This window comes from Rhodnius prolixus, unplaced genomic scaffold, assembly GCF_049639745.1.
Source record: "Rhodnius prolixus isolate KJV_2025 unplaced genomic scaffold, Rpr scaffold_13, whole genome shotgun sequence".
In the NCBI taxonomy this organism is placed as follows: Eukaryota; Metazoa; Arthropoda; class Insecta; order Hemiptera; family Reduviidae; genus Rhodnius; species Rhodnius prolixus.
The window spans coordinates 8,326,615-8,349,011 of record NW_027411583.1 but is presented as its reverse complement, the minus strand read 5'-3'; the positions used below and the strand labels follow the sequence as shown (position 1 = coordinate 8,349,011).

General features: G+C 31.2%; 1 protein-coding gene and 1 long non-coding RNA gene across 10 annotated transcripts; one reads left to right on the top strand and one right to left on the bottom strand.

The window, feature by feature from the left end:
• Nucleotides 1–5,922: 5,922 nt before the first annotated feature.
• On the bottom strand, nucleotides 5,923–22,290 carry LOC141448070 (5'-nucleotidase). Of its 9 annotated transcripts, none has more exons than XM_074116131.1 (16): nucleotides 22,168–22,287; nucleotides 18,717–18,785; nucleotides 16,464–16,698; nucleotides 14,768–14,854; nucleotides 14,522–14,670; nucleotides 13,899–14,015; nucleotides 13,062–13,184; nucleotides 12,026–12,194; nucleotides 10,921–11,024; nucleotides 10,087–10,246; nucleotides 9,351–9,493; nucleotides 8,226–8,333; nucleotides 7,715–7,842; nucleotides 7,511–7,592; nucleotides 7,308–7,421; nucleotides 5,923–6,468 (listed from the first exon to the last, which is right to left on the bottom strand). In XM_074116131.1, exons 3-16 carry the CDS (start codon nucleotides 16,639–16,641, stop codon nucleotides 6,385–6,387), a joined length of 1,746 nt encoding a protein of 581 aa, XP_073972232.1. In that variant the 5' UTR covers nucleotides 16,642–16,698; nucleotides 18,717–18,785; nucleotides 22,168–22,287; the 3' UTR covers nucleotides 5,923–6,384. The 9 variants fall into 9 exon arrangements, with proteins under 9 accessions (XP_073972232.1, XP_073972228.1, XP_073972231.1 ...); XM_074116127.1 differs by lacking the exon at nucleotides 18,717–18,785 and adding an exon at nucleotides 19,078–19,221 and having other exon boundaries at nucleotides 22,168–22,239; XM_074116130.1 differs by lacking the exon at nucleotides 22,168–22,287 and adding an exon at nucleotides 19,222–19,443.
• Nucleotides 6,064–14,391, top strand: LOC141448077 (uncharacterized). Its single transcript, XR_012454834.1, has 4 exons — nucleotides 6,064–6,202; nucleotides 6,904–7,010; nucleotides 7,911–8,697; nucleotides 14,310–14,391. It is a non-coding gene; the product is annotated as an uncharacterized lncRNA (long non-coding RNA).
• Nucleotides 22,291–22,397: the final 107 nt, after the last annotated feature.

Here is a 22,397-nt window from a genome sequence, read left to right as displayed (position 1 = left end):
TAGTGTAACACCAAAAGGAAGATCTTCTCTGAAACCTAAATAATTAAGAAGTAAAGTTTCTCAAAAAATAAATGAGTTTTTTTTTTTAATTATTCCTCCTTCCTAGGCCTACATCATGAGTTTCTGTAAATGATTCCGTTGCCTTTTTTTGTTAACCACCGACCACTAAAACCTCTTGAAATTTAATGACGAATGATACAATAGAACCAGAGACCAACAAGAAAATCATTGATTTTTTTTAACCCAAAAATATTTGATGTTACGGTTTATACCACAATATAATTTTAACTTAGTGAATAAAATTTAAACATAAAAAGAAGAATACTATGTATTATAGATATAAATATATACATATGTATATAAATATATATCACCTTAGATTTTATCCGTTATAGTACGCATGTTTATTGTATCCCTGGAAGGTTTTGGACTTTCATCAATCAGAGATAGATTCAATGAGGTAAAATTGCTTCAACTTAAGTCATGTTTCCTCCTCGAGGGTCACTTGCGTACTGAGAGAGGGAGGTTATACTACACAATACCTGCAGACAAAGGAAGGTTACATGTTCTGTCCGTGTGTTATCCAAAATGTTAATAAATCTTAAAACATTTTGTAAATTAATAAAAATAAACATTAATGAAAACTAGTGAATTTGTAAGGGTTCTTACGTGTTGTAAGTACATTTGTAATGTTTTAGAAATGTGAAATTGGAGATGTAATTTTTCCCCTGGGGGGGGGGGGGACGGAATATAGGCAGTAAAAACAATCTTTTCAAGGCAATTTTTATATTCAAATGACATAACATTGTCAACACTTGCCTTCTAAAACCAGTCCAAAGAGACGTAAACCATAAAACAATATATCTATTCACTATGCAATAAGATTACCAAGAAAAATTTTTTTTTCTTTAAAAAGTACCGTCTTTAAAAAATCTAAATTTAAATCTTAATGAATGATTTTTTAATGAAATTATAAAATTACTCGATTCACGATATTGTGCGATTAACTGTAAGGTAAAAGGTTAGAGAAAAGCGTACAAGCTTTAGTTTAATTAAATTCCTAAACTAAATTTTAGCTTCGTTGCTATTAACGTAGCTAGTTGGAATTGGCTATATTTAAAAGATAGACTTCTATTTTTGAAAAAATTTTGTAAACTTACCTTATACTCAATCCATCTTTAGCTATTCCATACTTTAAGTCAAAAATTAGGCTTGCCCTGAAAAGTTCAGTTCCAATAAAACCCGCGGCTTCCCTACCAACAAATTGAAATGTTTTAATTAGGAATTCGATCTATTATTAAAATGAAAAGTGATCAGCGTATTCTCACACAGTATAGCGTGCGGGCAAACTAAATGAAGTATAAAGCTTCCTTCAATTGTGCATTATTATTGCTATATAATTTTGGTATTAATAATTTAGAAGACAAATATAAACTTACGACAAAAAGGCTACTCCTTGAAGGTTGGGTAGGTTGTTGACTCTGGAATATACAATTAATTTGGTCATTAAAGGTAAACATTAAAATTAAATTTGTAAAGGTGTATTTTTATTTTTATGTTTACTTACAATAATTGTTTCCTAGCAGTAATACTTCTGTTGATTAGTTGGCGATTAATTTTCTGTTTTCTAAATTGTACTGGTTCCTTGTTTCAATTTAGGAAAATTTCCGTGAAGTAACAACACTAGTAACACCTAACGCTTCTTGATGATAGAAGTTAGACCGTTCTGGCAGAAGGATTCTCTAAGGTTACCCAACAGATGTGACTAATTTTCATATGATATTTAAAAGTTAATGCTAATTTATAATTATAAATTTTGATTACTGGTGCAAAATAAATAAATGGAAACATTTATCATTGTATTTATCATATTAAATTAACTAATAAATGCGATCTATCACATTATTTTGTTTGTATCATTACTACGAAAATCAAAGTTACCTAATTAATATAGGCATAGCAGTAATATAGGTCATAAGATTGAGTAAAAAATACGCATGGTACATTATCAATTAGAGAGACAAGAAACACTAAACAATAATAATTGAATAAGGCTGTAATTTAGAATAATACAAATTATAATAGACTAAGAAATGAATACTAAAATGGATAATTATAGACATAAAATTAAGAAGAAATAATACTAAAACTAATACAGAATAAAATCAAATGTAGCTAATAAATATAAAGAATAGAGTGGAAATAAATATGTTTCATTACTTTTTATTCAAGTGCAAATTAAATTACAACAATTTGTTGAATATTCATATGACATCAATCAATCAATGAATCAATATATTCCAATAACAAATCTAATAAAACCATTCACACAGTGCTAATAGTGTTAATTTAAAGCAATTAATGGTACAGTGAGAGAGCTGTGTTACAAGCGTCTCATCTTCACCGATATAATATGTATGACTCATGTCTTACATGACATTGTCTTCAGATTTGGCCGTGGGTTTATTTAAACGTTTCACATATTATATAGGGCAAATTAGTTGTAGTTGGAGAAGTGATAAACAACTCAAGGAATTCGTCAAGTCCTGACGAGAGATGTCAGACAGACGGTAAGTTATAAAGAAGAGAAACAAGAAGTGTAAAAAAAACATCGAAATGTACGCCTCAATGCTTAGCCATATGACAGCCCATGATGATGTGTTTTGTGTTGAAATACTCCTTGGAATAAGTTAAGAATTGAAAGGTTCGAAAAAAGAAAGAAACTTCAGATTGGAAACCTTTTTTTTAGCGGAGTGCAGGCTGCGAAAAATTTGTTAGAAAATGGGCAGATATTATATTATTTTATGATAAGAAAGTTTGTCAGAGATTTAGAACAGTATGACGTGAAGAATTTCTTATATCTGTACACCCTAAGATAGTGTCAGTGAAGTAGTCAGTTTAGTAAGTACTACGAACTGCGAACTTGTTAAAGGATGATCTGCTTGTATACAGAAATGTTCAGTTTTTCAAGTCTCTCCACTACTGTTGAACATGAGAGGAGAAAATTGAAAATGATGAACATTCTCGTATGAATTTTAAGAATATTTTCTTATAATAGAGGTAGCGTTTTTATAAGTTGTGGCCTTATTTATCTAAGAAATGTAACTTATAAATTTTATATTATATTTACACCGGTATGAGTTTTAATTTCATTTAAAAATATTCTATATATTTACTTACCCTCCCGAAATATAGGTTTGAATCAAGTCCTAATTTAGTAAAACAGTTTACTTTTCAAAATTCACTAACTTACAGATACGTATTTTTCGTGAAAAATCTAATCCGAAGATTTGAACGAATTAGGAATATTTCCTCTCCGAATTGAAAATAAAAGCAAGTTAAAAGAAAAAGACTCCTCCTCTCCATTAGACATTCAGAAGTAATCTATTTTTCCTGCGTTGTCAATATAAGCTACTACAGCTGCACACTCTAGTAGTGACCAGTTGAACTTTAGCCGACTAATAACTCTCTTAAGTTTATTTTTTTAAAACTGGACATAGTATTCGTTGCTTCATTGTATTCCACTTATTTATGCTATAATGAAGCTATAGGTAATTTATTTGTAATAATACCTTATTACTATTAATTACTTGAGAGAATAATTTTAACAAATAATCACCTTGCCTGCCGATCAAAAAGGAATTAAAAATATGTTAAAGAGCAGTTTGCACAAGTTGCTGCCGATACCGTCGTACCCCGCGACGTTGGACGTAAAGCAATTTTTGGAAGGGATAGCATCGGAACTGTAATTAGTTTCGGTTACTATCTCCAAAATTTAATTTAATATAACGACTCTGAAAGTTTATTACTTAATAACACGAAAAATAATCGAGATACATGTTTCTTAGGTAAAATATCTCTATTAATCACTTACCTGATTACTAACTACGTCCTCGCGGCATTCGCTAACCAATTAAGGCTTCCTTTGCGTATGAAGTTAAGTAGTCTAGCCACATTGAGGATGTCCCTTAATGTTTTACACGTAAACAACAGCCATCAATTTAGCTCATATAATTTAAACTGAACTAGATCGAACTCTCTTAGTAAATTATAACACAAAAGAGATGTAATAACTGATATAATCTTAGAAGAAACTGTGATCTATCCTTACTTTGGCGTAAAAGACAAATTTCGTATGTCAACTCCACTAGAATTCTTCTTCAATCTTGACAGGCTTAGATCTGTCTTAGAACTTTTAAAGCCTTGAGAGTACAATAAAGGCCAGAAAAGTAGTCTTTTCCTAAAATTCAACATTACTGGCCCCAGTTTAGAAGCGAATACTTAGCACTTATTTTTTAGAAGCAGTAATTATCACAGATATTAATGAAGTACAGTAACTCAGATAATCAATGCCAGTGTTAAAATACTACTGATAATGAGCTAGAATTATAATGTGCAAAATGCGAGTTTTTTCGAATCTACCCAGAAATTAGTATTTAAAACAAATTCATTAAATCAAATAATGAACCGTTTTAAATATCAGAGGTTAATACTAAAAACAATTGCACGTTTCATAGAATACTGTTACATTAAATTCATGAAACAGAGTAGAATAAAGCAATAAAACGTTTATTTTATATTTTAGGTAAACTCTGGTCTACGTAACATCTATCGTGTTAATTAATTCATTGATTTAATATATTTTAGCCCAACTTAGGCACTAATTAAACTAACAAAAAAATAATTACTACTTACCACAGTCCACAGTTGGATTAGGCATTTCCCACTCAATCGCAATCACTATCTAAATGAAGACAGAAACTGCAGTGCCTGGGAAACCTACCCACCCCGTGATCTAGGCCTAATTTAATCTTATTTAAATCTTCATCTCTTTATGAATATTAATACAAAACGGTCATAAGACAGAGTAACAATTAAACATTTTTGGTAAAGAGGATGGAGCACGGTTGAGGATTAAATCGAAGGGATTTTTCTACTTTCTAGTTTTCGAAGAAAGAAAATTCATTCAATGTTCTTAACCATATCTATTTTTCTTATGCAAGTATTTGAAATACTTAATTCATTTCGATCTATGTATTCTATAAACTATCATTACATCTTTAGGTGTAGTCTTAGGTACAAAGTGATAGTTGATTCGTCAAAGGGAGTTAAATTAAATTGATTTCTGCCATTAATGGAAATAGGAGTACAATGATTCTTCGAGGTTTAAAGCTCACCATCTTACCTTGGGTTGGATGGACCAAGTGACGACCTAACAGATCAGAAAATAATGGAAATGCTGTTTTGAACTTTAATACAAGTGGAAACGTTTTCGGCATCGCACAGAGATGGTGCTTACTGCTTAAATTTTTTTTTTGTTCGTCCTTGTACTGTCATAAAAAATATAAGTTCTCTTGTATTGACGATTGGAGATTAGAGGTGTATGAAACAGCTAACACTGTAGGCATATCAGAAGGCAGGGAACAGTATACAATGCATATTAAGCCATACATCATTTCTCCAAGTAAGAGTACTGAGTATTTTTCTGAATACTCCCAATAATTTAGAGCTGCAACAAGTATAGCTTCAAACTTTGAGCTCAGCTGTTAGGAAAACACTTCCCCTAAAATCTAAATGCTTTTTGCTCAGAACAAGGTTCTCAGCCTGGAACGTAGCGATCATTCAGCCAAAAAGTCACAGAATTGCCCTTATGCAAATTCTAAAATTCAAGCTCCATCTCTCTTATATGGACCACTTTGCTCCTGACTGGAACCATCAGTTTCAATTTGTGCTATCACACACATTCAGTAATTCGTCGAATCTTCCCCCAGATAACTAATGCTAGCTTTAAATCTCTTATAATGTTTATCTCACTCTTTAAAATATTTCTGTTTTACTTCCTCTTTGATTCAAGACCACTGCAACAGATAACAGCCGAATATAATTTTAATTACTAGACCAGAAAAATGAAAAGTAACTCAATAAAACAAATGTCTTTTTTAATTAATAAATAAATACATTTCAGAATTAACATATAATTTTTGTATAAACAACGACCAGCTGCTAAATGAAACATATTTTTTCATTGTTGACTTGTAAAATAATTTTCATTTTCCAATTTAAAATTTAGTACGCAAGGATGATAGCTCCTTGTAGAACCGAACAAATATTTTTATAATTCTTTTAACGTGCTTAAAATTAAAATACTAATTAATTTTAATATTTAAAATTGTTTAAATTCATTAAAGAGCGAACTTGCAAAGTGAGTATTCGTCGTCAAGGCGTGCGTTTTTTTTTAAACTACGTTTTTATTTCTCTCTTTTTCTTTTTTTTCAAGAAAAGCACTTAATTTATTTCGAATTGACAGAAAAAATTGAAAATTTAAAAATTTGGTGTATATTCATAAATATTTTATTAATTTACTTTTAGATTGTTTTTTATTCCTTACACATCTTGACATTCTGGCTCTTCTTGTATAACTGTATCCGCTTGTAGACGTTCTTTTTCCAATATTAGGCGATCGCGTAACTGTAAACAAATTTTGAGATAAGATATAAAACTTTTTTTAACGTAAGAAAATCATTATGATTTTTAAATAAAACTGGGCTAACTTTCCTAACAGGATTAGCGTATCTGGCATGAAAAGATTCTTTCATTTATTATATTATATTTTCAATTGTTGAAGAGAACAATTTTCTACAAGCAGAGTTGTATTATTAAATACACGTTATGTTCAATGTTTCATAAAATAACTAAAACTATGCTAGAACAAAAATAGTACTTTAGATTACTGCTTGATCGTTAGATTACAACTATACCGCAACGAGAACTCTTCATCAAATTTAAATGATAGTCTTTATCTGGGTTTTTGGTTTTAGGCTTGAAGAAAATTGGCCGTGTTTCTGTCGAGAGAATTTTGAAAATTTTTTAAATCAATATATTTAAATTTCTAATATTTTATAGATGGTGATGGAATGAAATTCGTAGAAATGGTTATCTGGCAGTATGCAGGAGATGAACTCATTTTTCCTGTAGAAAACGGGAAAATAATGGAACGAAACCGAGATAAGGTAACACATAAGTATTCCCTACCCGTGGACTGAGGAAATCTTATAAAGTTTCAAGATCGGAAATGGTTTTCATTGTTTAAACGCATCCATTGGCTTTTCTGTGCCTAATCCCCATTAGGCACAGAAAAGCCAATGGTCGTTTTGGAGGAGCATTTTTTTCTTTCTTTATCGAATGAGGTCGATCGAAGAAAGTAATCAAGTTTTACAGGCAGATTTTTCGATCATACGTGGGAAGAAAATACTAAAAATGAGTAATGTGAGTGTTGAAAATTAAGGTAGTTAATGTAGCGCGCTTACCTCAGAATTTAATTTCATAATTCTATTGCTTATCTCAGGCGCCAGCAGACAGGAATGTTGTTCGAGGTCATCTAATGAGGCCCTCCTGGTGAAATGGCTTCTAGGCAAAGCACCCTATTAAAGTTAAATCAATAACAAAACTTAGGGCAAAAAAAAGGAATTTATTTGCATAAAAGTTTAAGTTGGATAATGACAATTCATACTTCCTGACATATTGTATAACTTTTCCTCAAAGGAGGAGGTCCATCTAATTCTTCTCCATCTAGCATTTTAATCAAACTATGCCTGTACAGGAATTTACTTAGTAAAAACATACAAAACTCAGCGCAAAATATGCTTATATTTTTACAATTTGTATTAACTAATACATAAATAAGAAAAAATAAAATAATAAAATTACTTCTCACCTTCTGGATAAAGTAACCAGACTCTGACGATGTTTAGACGATCGTTTACACTTACCCAATCTCATTTTAATAGCTTCAAAATGGTTCTGTATAGCAATACCCAATTCTGGACAACCCTCTTCATCAACCTAAAGTCAAAATAACAAATTACTGATTGTAGCATGGCATTTTTTTTTATACTTTTGACTGGTTTCAGGTTTTCAACCATCAAGAGAGCTTGAGTCAACACTTGTGAGTCAGAAAATGTAGTGTGAGACGGAAACTTGATTGAAATCAATTTCTCTTATTAAACTTATTGAGTAAAAATATTCTCACATTGGCATAGCCCCTAATGGTGGATACAAAACGGGACAAAAACAAAAAAAATGGATGACACGACCAAAATCAGTGATATTATCCAGAATTGTGGATATAACCAAATTTTCAATAATAAACTTCTATTCATTTCCATTTCATAAAGCAAAATCACTTGAGAAAAACATTACGCGTCAAATTATAAAAATTAACTTACCAGAGTTCTACAGTTTTTAAATATGCTGTAGCCATCACTGCCTTGTGCGAGATAAGTTTTTGTAGCTAGCCTATAGCGAGAATCATTTCGAAGGTATTCATCTCCAACCTGAAAACAATTTCAATCTATCAAGTATTGCCAGAATGTAAACGATTCTTAATGATGGAAAAGCTCCTATTTGTAAGGGAAATTTAGTTGTTTTTCATCGTGCATTTTTTGGAAGCTAAAAATATTGATGTATTTTTATTTCAGTAACTTTATTCACTTAATAGAATGTATTATATAGGTACTCATTCTTTTGGTTGGCCTAGGATTATAACAAAAATGGAATTTTTCTACTTTAACACAAGAATGTTAATATTTGATGGGAAATATGGTCGGGAGACTAAATAAATCTATGGACTAGTTCACTGGAGGAGCAGAATGGATAGAGGAATAAGGGTAGCAGCTAAAGTAGTGCCAGAGGAATTCGGTGATGTAGTTTCTTTTTTTTTTGTTGATTATCATAACAAGGATCATTTTAAAAGTTTACAGAGTTGTGAAAGAGAAGAGAAGAAAAACATTAACAGAGAAAATGCCTTAAGCAATCGCGAGTTATAATGATAATTTAGAAGTTGAAACTCTACTCTTAATTCGTTTCTGAATACAGAACGGTAAAATAAGACAAAAAAATTATAGTTAGCCTTTTTTTTTATATTAGGTCAGAGGATGTGACCTGTTTGCAGCATAGGCTGACTTACAGAAATTTATGGCACCCATTTTATCTGCCATTTATGTTAGAAATTTTGTCAGGTTTTGGCACAATGTCATTTAGAATACGAGAATATGACTAACGACTTGTTATCCTTCATAAATACATTCGCGATAAAAGACAGGAAAAAAAAAGTCGCCTTCAAAGGTGACTTCAAATACTGAAGGAGATGCAAGACTCGCTCAAACTTTTCATTTTAATTTTTAATAGAAAAAATATAATAATTGAAATGAAACGCCACGTATTTTGATATTAACCAATAACAGAAAGTTAACATCTATTTTTCAGTATGTCTATCATTATTACTAAAGTATTATTAAACAATTACTACCATAACTAGGGAGGCACTGTTTTTTTAAAGTTCAATTACTTACCTTAATAAGGCCTCTTTCTACCCTAGTTCCCGGTTCGTTTTCTTCATAGAAAGCAAATTGGATTCCACCGACCTGAGGAAACCTTCCTTCTAATTTAGGGTAACTTGAAACACCATTTTCTAGCGCGGTAACTATCTGTTCCCCTAAATAAATAAAAAAAAAAAGTAAATAAGAAATCAATAAATAAAACAAATTTCGTTTTATCTTTTGTTTACTCTGTTAATTAGACATTTTTTATATATGCTACCGAGACCGAGGAGCCAATTTCAATGAGAACTTCATTCACTTTGGAAGAATTATTTTCAATCTCTTACAGTTTAAAGTTGCAGTAAGCTGCATCAGATTACAATGACTCTTGTCTATTAAACATTGACTCTTGTGGTCGAACTTTTAAGATAATTTATACTTTTTGGCTTCTACTATCCATTAAAATTTAAATTGTAACAAAGGCCAAACATCCAACTTATTCATCAGTTTAAATATATATATATACTCGTAGTTTTTATAAGCATGTGTAAACCTGTGTCTTTCTACGAAATATATCAAAAATTAAAAATTGCAGGAAGTTGAAATTCTATATTTATTTCAACCTGAGTCCTTCTACAGAGAATTCTGACTACAACTTAGCCATTAACTTTAAAAATAAAAAAAAATGAACGAGCTAGTACCTTGAGAATGTTAGAAAAAGTCGTCGAGTTCTCATTAGATTTTGTAAATAACAGATAAAGATTCTTACCGGTAACTTCCAGAACTACAATCGGATCTGTGAGTGGTACAACGGACATCAAATCTCTCATAGTGAACGGTCCAGGTAGGTGTATCCTGTCAGATCTAAAAGTTCCACTATTTAGGATGACAAGATCGGCTCCTGTTGCTGCTAATACCACGTCACACACCTAAAACAAAAAAAAAAAATCCTTTAAAGGTTTTTTAGTTTATAATATTATTATTATTATTATTTGCCGGCGCATCGGCGTCTAAGGTCATTAGCGCCCATATATTTTTATATTTATTTTACAAAATAAGTACACACTTAATTTTTTACCGAGTTACAGTTCAAGATAATACTTCAAGGTACAATCAGAGAAGTAAAAATATAATAATAGTAAAAAATATAATAGTGCAACTGTTCAATAAGGATGAAATAGTCTCCTTAACAACTACATACTAGACTAATTTTAATTATATATAAGCTATTTATATTTAAAAACTCTAAAATAAGTTAATGTTAACATTTATTTCGTTTTATTATAAAAATAGTGCAGAGAATAAAAGATACATGTCGTCCACAGAAAAGTTTTCAGCTTTATATTGAATGAATCAAACAAATCTCTACTTTATACCATGACGCGAGTGACATGATAGTTTGTAGAATAAGAGGAGCTCTACAAATAATAAGAAAACGAGCTTAATACAATAAAATTTTGAGTTATCAAATTCCGCTCCGACATTAATAATTTCAAGAGGGATGGAATTGAACTTTTTATTTAGTTATTTTACAATATTAGTAGTTAGATAAAATAATAATTTTAATATAAAATACAGATAATAGGTATGAACTCTAACTTACCCAATTCCCTAGATTTGTTTCATTTTTTCTAATTGATTCGAATCTTCCATCTAATTCTACAGTAAATTCGCCCAATACTTCATCCAGTTTTCCCTCCATCAATACTGCATCAGAAAGGAATAGAAATTGACATTAACAAGAATACCCTTTCAATTACAATGTAATTAAGATAATATGATTTTTTTTCAAACTGTGAATGACAGAAAATGACAAGAATAAGTTAAAAAAAGCTTAAAAAACTATTCGTACGCGCTCGAAAACAGCTCAATAAAGTTTGAAAAGTAAAATTAAAGTTATCAATTTCAATCATCTCAAACAAACTCCTTTTTCTTCCATTTATCAGTTCCAAAAGATTACTTTAAATTATTAAACACAATTTACTATGATCGAATCTGAAGTGCTACTTCTAACTCTATTAATCTGGCGGTAATTCATGATTATAATCGTAATTCTACATGATTAATAAAAAACTTCTTTAATACAAGAATTTTAAATCAAATATATCACAGTAACGAGTTCGATTACACTATTGAATCTAAAGTGTAGGATTGGAGCACAAATCCGTGCCGTACCCCCCTCCACACCAAATTATACAATTTATTATGTCAGAATCGATAAGGAATTAATTTGAATGGTTCACGATGTTGGCCCACCGGTTTGAAAGATCTAAAATGCTTCTCTTTACATGATGGTTCTAGTTTTTCTTCAAAATACTCAATAGAGAAATTGTAAAGGTCAATCTCATTGCTGAAAGCCCAGCCATTGAGGCCATATTAGATTGCTGACGCTAGGATATAACACAGAATGACAGCTATCTGGCCAGGAAGAATACACTGTCCCTTTTCAGATTACGACTCTTTTAAGTCAGATCATGCCAAATTTACCTTCCATCATATTTACTTATGTATTATTGCTAGCTTTATAACTTCTTCAAGGAAACTTAAATATCCAATTAATTAAATCTATTCAAATAGACTGGTTCATATTCAATGAACATAATTTACTTATTAACACTATTGGAATATCATATATGGCATAAAGAAAAGCCAAAACAATCCAGACAGAGAATGAATACGAAAGAATTAATTAAAAAATTAATATAAACCTGTATACTTTTCTAATTCTTCACTCAGTTGTTCATCCTCGTCATATGACGAATCTACTTTAATTTCATTAATAGATACTTCCACGTTTGGGCCATTTTCAAAAGTGATATAAATTTTAGAGAAATTATGAAAATCTGTACCACTTTTAACTACATATTTGCCATTTACCTGTAAACAAAAATCATATGTACATATTATGTTAAGAAGATACTTGTTAATACTGCGTGTACAAATATTCCAGGATAGCTTGTAACAAATAAACAACAAACCATTAAATACTATAATGAACCTAAATTTTTCGGGTTTATCACCTGAGCTAATCACTTACCACAAATAAATTTGGTTACGCGGATAAGAAAATTATAGAGATGATCATAACATAACTTTTAAGCAATTTTGCAGACCGATAGTTTAATTTATTTTTAATATTGTGAATATTTAGTAACAAAAATTTTACTTTAAGCTTAGGTAAAACAGAAAAAATACCAGAAATGGCAACTAAGATGAATGCCTCTCCCCGAAAACCAAAATTAATTTCTCAAAAAACGTTTCAAGTAAAACCGATTAGTTCTTTATAAGAACCTTAAGAACATACATTTAAAGAGCACTTTAATTTAATTACTTTCATGAAAAGAAAATCATAAATTCCGTCCTTAACTTTGATTGAATCATAAACATTACGGTTGCCTTCTTAAAGACTTCCCTTGAAAAAATACAAATGGTAAGGATATAGCTTACCGTGAGTTCTTTAAATCAAAATAGTTATACACATCTATTGACTCTGCTGACCAATAAGTATTCAAATGGTCAACAGAAGAATTGTGCTTGCTTCATGGTAAGGAACCTATTGGAATGTCATGATCTTAACACACTGGGTTGTATTTCTAGGTATAAAACTAAAAAGTCGTTATTTAAAAAAGAAAAAACAACTTAGTTAACCTGAAATTATCATATGCTGTGGTGGTAACGTTAGATAGCACTTAAATCGGTCGAGATTTTGTACATTACTACGAAACAAATGACAAAAATTACTACCTTATTCACAAGATATATGTGGTCATGACCTCCCAGTATAAGATCTATCTCATCGCAACATTTCGCCAGTTTTTCATCATTCGGCAATCGCATGTGAGTCAATGCAATAACTAAATCACATCCCTAAAATGTAAAACATAAAAATAATATTATAGGGATCCTGAAGTTTTCACTGTTTTTTTTTGTTTTTGAAAATTAATGCTGTATTTTTAACATTTGTAAAAAACATTTTATTGAATATATTGTCCATCGCTAGCCACTAGTTTTTCCCATCTTTCTGGCAGCACTTGAATTCCACGTCGGAAAAATGATACTTCTTTTGAGGAAATCCAAGAGTCGACCCATTTTTTAGCATCTTCAGGAGAATGGAAGTGCTGCTGAGCTAGGCTACATGCCATCGAGCGGAAAGAGTAGTAATCATCAGGGGCAATGTCAGGTGAATAAGGCGGATGGGGTACGATTTTCTATTTAAGTGTTTCCACATAGGTTTTCACCGGTTGTGCAACATGTGACCAAGCGTTGTCATGTAGCAACATCATTTTGCCGTGTCTCTGCTCGTATAGCGGTCGCTTTTCTTTCAATGCTCGGCTCAAACGCATCATATGTAACCGATAGCGATCTCCCGCTTTGGTTTCCTCCGATTTTAGCAGTTCGTAATAAATTACGCCCAGCTAATCCATAAACGTATCATTACATATCACACCACTAATGAAGACTCACTGTTTGGCAATTTCATAAAACTGTTTTTTAAAGACCTAGCTCTTACAAACCAAGCTTCAAAATATAAAACGGTGTTAGAAAAACATTTTAATTTAATACTTCTATTTTAATCTTTACCTCATGTTTAAGTTGTGCACCTAGGTTTTTACCAGCATCCACAAAATCTAAAAAGGTAACTTCATCGGGATTTATAGTGGATAAGGTGTCCAACCATTCTCTTTCTACAAGACCTACCTGAAATGAACATGAAGTAATGTTAGCAACATTAACAAACTGGGACAGATCGTAATCAGCAACTATCGGATTTTGGAGCATAGTTTAAAGACGAAATAGATTGTCTTAAGATGAACTTCTGCCTATCTAACCTAATTATAAGTAGCTAAAATTATTTCACTAAAAAATTAACTATATCTAACCATAAATTGTCAACAACGGTTAATAAAAACGTGTGAAATTTCTTTTATCTATAAAGCAATAATATTGTATGAATATCACTTTTATTCCACTAATTTGAATCTTTATTAGCAGAAAAATTGCTAGAAAGAAAGAGTTCCTACAATGCCCGCTGACTAAAGAAGGTTCAAGAACAGCCATGTTTGAAGTCTTGTCTGTAGTAAGTGAATTTAATTTCTAAATAATTTTTTTTAAAGAATTGGACTCCTTACTGGAGTGACTTAATTCATAGATATACAAATAAATGCAAATAACATAATTTTTGAATTTATGAATGGAAAACTTACCAATCCTATCCTTTTTCCAGCCCATTCTATAACATGAGTTATTTTTCCGTCACCTAATGGTCTTCCTGTTTCATTATCGATCACATTGGACATTAACCAAGGAAATTTTGTGTCAGCTACTCTTTCGCTTAATATTTCCAAACCAAAATCTTAAAAATAAAATAAGAGCAAAATTAAAAAAAAAAAAAAAAAATAGATTATAATATCGTAGGAGCTGACAAATTTTAATTTTAAAAATAAACTTACCAAAATCATGATTGCCAAAAACAGCGCAATGAGTGCCAAAAGCGTTTAATACTGGCACCATTTGGGCTCCTTTGGTACAGGTACTCACTGCAACCAATAAATTATCTAATTAAAACAAGATTAAAACAATGTGTAATCAATTTACTCCAATTAAGAAAATAAAAACAAAAACATAGGTAAGAATATAGCAGAGAAAAGAATACAATGAATGAATGTAACCGTTTCAATAATGAATTACTATTTTTTTGACCTAGTTTAAATTTTGAAAATAATACGACTGATAAAACTGGGATTTTACAAAAGTTAACATTTAGTATCGCACGTTGTACATGAATTAAAGGTTTCGTACTTAGTACTTGAATTCAAGGTTTTAATAGAACAAAAACATTTGTAGCAAATCAACAGTACTTTTTCTTTTATCTATTTAAAATAGTTAGTCAAAAAAAGGACAGGGACAATATTTAATTTGGCAACATTTTCTTTGAGGTAAATATTATACATTTTTCAACTTTGTTAGAGTTGTTGAAAGATCATTTGTATCTTTTTGTCTATAAAGTTTCAGCACGGATTTAATATCATTTAAAAATTTAATTTTCTGCCGCCAATTAAAATTGATGGAGTTCACTTTTCACTTTTTTGTTGGTTAAATGCTGCCAATGCGTGGGAAAATGACATAAATCTTCCTTCTACAGACTGAATTGCCTTATGGAGTCAAAGCATGAATCGTAGAATTCACGTTGGAGTTTAAATTACATTTCAAACCACTGAAATGATCATGACACTTCATCCTCTAACTTCAAGATAAAGAAAATAAATCTTTTTAAATATCTATCCTAATTCTAAGACCTCTACCAACTGATGATACCGTTTTACTGTCCTCACGCCTAGACCCCTTCTTAAAGCCTACCGAAATATTCTAAGCCACCTTGATCTTCTTAAAACTAAATGGAACTCGCGTTAGTGAATTAAACTAAAAACGTACAATATTTACTTTTACACTAGCACGACAACCCAGCCCGATATTACCGATACAAAATCAGGGCATTCAATCAAGTTTGCTATCTGAGGTTTCACCTGGGTTTCACTAATTTAGAACCCACACTTTCAACATAAAGGACAAGAACTCAGCTGGACAACACTGACAATCTAGAAATCACTACCAAAATTACAACCGATATTGACGGAGCAGAACTGAATGGATCAGCAAAATCCTGGAACATCCTAATAATATACTCCTTCCAAGTCAAAATTAGTCGAATCGTCAATGCTTCTACTTTTCTAGTGAAAAGTCCATAAAAACATCAATATGCCTCTATTCCCAAACTAATCCGCTTTTTTTCCTTACTTTACAAGAAACTGATCATTCTAATCCGGTTGCTAGTCCTCTCTTCTTCTTCCTAATCTGACAACCGTCTACGTCGCTTTAAACAGAGTCGGTCAAGGGACCGGTTTAACGTATCTCCTCGTGAGATCAATCCCGACCTTCAGTCCTGGAGATCATCACCCCGTTTTAGTGGATATGGCGCTTAGGGCTACATTGAATTTATGCTGCTTACATTACAATAAGTACCTTCTCGTGCTGGATACAATTAATAAACTAATTTGCAAGAGTCTACATTTGTTATTTGCAATTATGTATCCAGTTTGTGTTTAGTTATTAAAATCATCCAAATTTAAGCCAATGAAAATGACTTACACATAGATGGAGAAAAGGCATCACCACTGAACAAAACCAACGGATTTTCCCCTGGAGCACAACACTTTTTGAATGCTGTACACATTCTCGAGGCACCTCCTTCATCAGCGTTCTTCCTCTTTTCTACGTTGTATACATCGTTGTAATGAAGGATGGTAATCGTATCACTAGGTGGCATGGCTGGTGCTAGAGAGTTGAGAGTTCTACGTCCTGCTTCACGAACCTCCAAGGATGCCTGTAATAATTGCAGAGAAGAAACCTTCATAAATTGAACTTAAAAAAAGTTGTTACTTGACAAAAAAAAAAAAAAGATAAAAGACTTCTCAACATGAATTAATTTGAATAATTGTGCCTTTAGCTACTTTCACTATAAAGCCATTAGAAGGAACCAGTCTATATGAAACACCGTTAGTCGTCTTATAGTAACGAATTGACAGCAATTATGATAATATTAACCGCTCCCATTTTTGAAGTGAAATTTTGAAAGTTAATGATCCCTTAATGGCTTGCTACCTCCACAAAGAGACTATATAATTATAACACCTCTTAAATCAATGCTCTCTAATTTAATCACAAATTCCAAGTCTTAATTTTAGCAAAAACAAAAAACCAAAAATAATAATTTAAATTTCGTTAATTTATTTAAGATTAAAGGCTCAGAGTAAACTTTAGATGACTTCCTCTAAATCTCGTAAGTGAAAATCGTTTAAATAATAAAATTGTAGCCTTCAGAATATTGTAAGTACTGTTCGTAAATTGCTTTAATAAGTAACTCTTTTATTTGTTGCTTTTGTTAACAGCTAATTCTAAAATAGGAAAATAGAATTTTGAAATTGCACCTCGGAAACTTCAAACAACTTCAAAAATCAAAACGAAAATGGTACTTGTTGACTGACACTAAAAGAACTTTGAAATTCACTTTTTTTAAAAAAGGCAGCTAAAGTAGTTTTTTAACTTGTAATAAAATTCATTTTAAGAATGTTTATTAAAAATTTATTGCTAGGTAACAAAATAACAATTTTTGGTGAAGCTTTGAGCGTTAAGCTTCTTTTACTGCGTAAAGTAATACCTATATCGTTGATTTTATTCGTCAATAGCACGATAGTTTTTTGTGATTTCTGATGTTTTAGGGTATTCATTACCATCAATGGTTAGATTCTTCAGTTTAGTGTAGAGAATTAGGCTTCCTACTTAAATGCTTCTGCCACACTCTACATTAGCTGAAAGAGTCTAAATTAAACTGCAAGTGTAGTACGTGAAGCAGAAGATTTGCTCTACACTAGACTGAGGACAACTCTGATGAAATCAACATTACTGAAAGACCTAAATTCTCTTTTTACGTAAGCATATTTGCCCAAATAAAAATAAAGATTGAGAGGGAGTGAATTAAGAAGTCCTATTGTGAGAAAAAGAAAAAAAGTGTTTCCTAAATAGGTTCATGTATTTATTATAAAAAAAAATATAAATTTCTTTTTTGTGAGTCGAAATGAATAACTTCAGAGATGCCTGAACTAGAGCTGAACAAATGAATTAAAAAAATCCATACAATTATTAGGTATGTTACTTTAAACAAACCTTCGAAACTCTAACAAACGTGAACACACGACTTTCTACACAATTTTTTTGTACTTCTATTCGAAAAATCTAATAACTAGTTTTAAACCTATTTTTTTTTTTTTAACTCTAATTCAAAAAATAAAAATTACAGTTAGATGGAGTAAATGAACTTACGAATTTTAGTTTTGAAAACTTCAAATGTGTATAACTTATCCAATATTATGTTATAAATGATTAATAATACGCATAAATTACAGATATAATAGAGCTAAAATATACCTTTCACGAAACCATTTTAAATTTAGCATTCAAATTTGACCAGGTGCAAATTCATACTTTATATCCAGCCAGAAAGTAGCCAAAGGTACCAAATGTTTGCTGATAAGTTTTTTCTTTTTCTTTAATAGAGGCACACACATATGAACTGATTTGAAATCTACGTAGTATATATAGACTACTACAAACTAAAAGTGTGAAGCAATGAACAGAAAGAACAAAAAACACCTACTGCGAAGGTCATTAGCAAAAAATTATAAAAAGAAACAGAGAAAAAAAGTCTTTCAGTTTTGTCCAAGGTTTTTGTAACTTAAAAAATATACTAATGCAAAACACAAATTAAATGAAGATAGAAAAAGCAATCGCAAAATAAATTTATAAAATAAATAAAAAATCAGCAGCATTTATTATTAAACCTACAAGGATTTTTGAAGGGTGTCATTTTATTAGGAACATGATCCTAGTCTGGCAGTCAATTTTAAATACTGTCTGTAACACACATTAATTTTTTTTAATTTCTATTTGGTATTAAAATCTTCCAAAAGCTGTGCAAGTGCTTGTGAACAATGTTCTTTCCACAGTGCGTAGCCATGAAGAAGGAAGTGTATATGGTTCCAAAAACAAATATTCGAAGAAATGAAACTAAAATAAATAAAATAAGCGCAATTGAAAAAAAAAACAAAAAACAAAAATACTGAAGCAACATATCCGGTGCTTTATATTTATCTCTCTCATTTTTTTTTTTTGTAGATTTTCTCTTTTTTTTCGACTTGAAGCAAACCTGCTTGAGCCATCCTACGACACTCTTCACGCCGGAAGATACTTCCGGAATCTCGAAGGTTGATCCTTCAACGAGATCACTCCATTTAGCTCTTAGCGCAGCCTGCGCTGCGAAGCTAGCCATTTTTCTCAACTCGGCACTCACCTATAAAACACTTTGTTCAGGTTGTCATTCCACGAAATTATTTGGTTTATAATTAGAAAGAGTGCTACCATTAAAAAAAAAAAAAAAGTATAAGGAATGAAAATAAAATCAAACTAAAAAGAAAAGTTTTTAAACAAAAAAAAAACTATACGAATATACACAATGCACTCGACAATCACAGGTGAGCCCCGTAACCTTACTAAACAACCGCATCGAATTTAGAAACACTATCGTTTTGTTTGACCGTCACAGCACGGCGCCACCATCGCTCAATAATTGATTGAGAAATTAGAATAGGCAGAAAAAAAAAAGTTGGAAGATAATCCCGCAGCAAAACTATACTTTTAACTAATCAATCATCACGGATTTATTCTCAGATTATCGCTTTAATGCTTAAAAAAAAGGCATTAGCACAAAATAAATTTCGCAACTGTTTTCACCTGTTATATAGTTTCCAAGAGAAAATGGCCATATGTACTTGCATAAGTTGTTGATCTGTATAATTGAAAAATAAAAAATCTCAAACTCTAAATTTGAGAAAGGTATTCAATTCTTCCTAAAATTGTACGGTTTGTGAAACCGTTCATTACACATTTGAGGACTCCCTTAGAACCGCTTTAATATTAATTTTTTTAAGGAAAATGTTTAAGTATGAGTCATTATTCGTAAGAAAGGAGGGAATATAGCTACCACTCCCAAAGACAAGAATAACAGCAGTAGACCGTGTCTAGAATGAAAATCCAGACTAGGGTCTAGCCCACTTAAGATTCACAGCTGCAACGAACAAATTATGCAGTATCCATAAAGGGAAAACAACGCATAAGTCTCACTTTGTAGAAGTGGTTTCATTAAACAAACGGACAGTAAGGAAAACAACCAGGTGTCCGAGAGAAATCTTTAAAAGACCCGATATTATCTCACAATCTACTAGGATGGGCACCGTGTAAACAATTTGGGCAGACAACAGCCCACAGTTCTCATCAATATGCATTAATACTGTGAGGGCAAACACATCTGGATACCCAATAAACTTATTTACAAAGAAACACCAACAGCAGATTCGGGATCGAGCGGGTTAAGACATCAAAATTGGTCATCCTAAAACCCCTTTGCTATCTCCATATGACACAGACCAACATATCTATAATAGCAGCCAGCTCTTCTAGTCGACTTGGACAAAAAAACAAAAAATCATACATCTTCGTGTACTAAACTTACACTAAAATTTAGAGAAAATTGCTGGAGCCAATTTCGAGTAATTCAGAAAAGTGAAAAATCTCAGTAAAAGCGGTAATTTCGATCTAAGAATTTAAAAGAAGAATTAGATTTTCTTTTTTTAAAAAAAAGCTACGTTTTCATTCTTACGGCGTTTATTTTCCCAAGGAAAATTCGTTTCAGAACATTTTAGCAAAAGAGAAAGAGCCTTCTCTCTCTAAAGTGTCAATTTTAGTGTAATTTATGATCGCATTAAATATTTAAAAGGATTAAAAGAGTGGCAAGTATTCGAACTACTCATCCGATAGCTATTTTTTCAATGAAAATTGACTTTAAGGAGCGGTCCTGAGACGTCACAGCTTCCCCAAAAGTCCTTTTATTATATTAATCAAATTTGGAGGTCAACTAGCCTTTAAAATAAATTCGAAGTTTGATTCGTGAATTAAGAAAATTAAAATAGACACGCGTGTGAGTGTGGCTATACCAGATTTTTTAAACTCAGCACACAGTAAAAAAATTTAATAACTATAAAACGAATTGTATATGATCATTTCGTAATTCTGGAAGTATGTGGTACTGAAAGTAAGATAAGAGACAATAGTAAATACGGCCTACCTTGAACTTCTCCTTTATCTGAAGCTTTACTTGACCTTGAACTCTGAGAAATTGATATTATTCACAGAGATTCACTTTAAGTGTATTCATAGACTTAAAAAAAATTAATTAACACTGCTTTTTTCTTTCATTTTTTTTAAAGGCCTGTTCAGTTTGTACTGGCAACGGAAATGGTTTATCTGAAATGGTATAACTGACGTCCATTAATCTGACAATATGATCAAATTAGCGGCATCTTTTGTTGAGGACCTTGAATTGTACTTACGAAAATTGATCTCTTTTCTGATGTCATTTGAATTTCGTTTAAAACCAATCTCACGCTTCTTTTTTTAAAAAGATTGATACGTAAAAAAAAATGACGTAAAATAATGATTATATGTTATCTTACCGATATTTGTATTTTGAACTTTCTCTAAAAATGTAAAAGCAAATTCTGAGAATAATCTTGGATCGAATTTAGCTTTATGCATACATATTTATGACGTAACTCAAAAGTCCTTTTTACTATAATTTTTAAGGTTCCAGATTTTTTTCAAAAGCCCATCCCAAAACTCATATAATTTACACTTAAAATGACATAGTTTATAAAGCCTACCCACAGAAATGTCCTACATCTTAAAATGATTAAAATAAAAGTTATAGATTAAGATGAGGATAATGTAGTACCAAGTTTATCGAAAATTGGAAAAGCCGTTTTCAATATATCAGAAAATGAAAATTCGGCTCGGTTCAGCGGATTTTCCAGTTGCAGGATTTCGATTGCTAAGTTACAGCCGGATCCTATGATAGGAACCAAATCAAGTAAACTTATATCGTTCGACATTATGAATTTTGCTTTTATATGAAGGTTAAAAGAAATTAGGTAAAATAGTTTTTTCAAGAAAATTGTGAAAAAATGAAGTAATATTTCGAAAAATTTTCACTTTTGACGACGCTGTTTTCCTTCAAACTACATTCATTATTCTTTGAAAATTAGGAACCGTGCAGAATTCAAGATAAGAATATGTTATAAGGAATATAAATCACTGATAAGAGATTCAAATTTAAAGAAATGATATGGAATTCAGTTATCCAAACAATATAGAAAGAAAAATACTTGGGTTGACTAACGCACACCTTTGGCAGCTGAACGAAGTAGCAGTTCAGAGTTCTGTATTGGTAGTTATGCAACATTAACGATAGGGCAAGTCTAGAACCAATCCCTTGTCAACCAGAATCTCAGCAAAACCGTTTTCCTGGTAAAATATTTCAAATAGACAATAAAGTAAAAATTAAAGACAAACGTTTCAATAATTTTTAAAAATTGATATCAAGAGATTAATAGTTATAGTCAAAATTTGGAAGAA

Excerpts from the sequence above, each read along its gene's own strand:
- LOC141448070 (XM_074116127.1), bottom strand. The coding sequence starts at position 22,224 with ATGTTGCATAACTACCAATACAGAACTCTGAACTGCTACTTCGTTCAG. Across the intron at positions 16,699-19,077 it reads TCGTAGGATGGCTCAAGCAG|GCATCCTTGGAGGTTCGTGA; the intron begins GTTTGCTTCAAG and ends CAATTATTACAG. Across the intron at positions 8,334-9,350 it reads TAGAAAGAGGCCTTATTAAG|GTTGGAGATGAATACCTTCG; the intron begins GTAAGTAATTGA and ends AATTGTTTTCAG.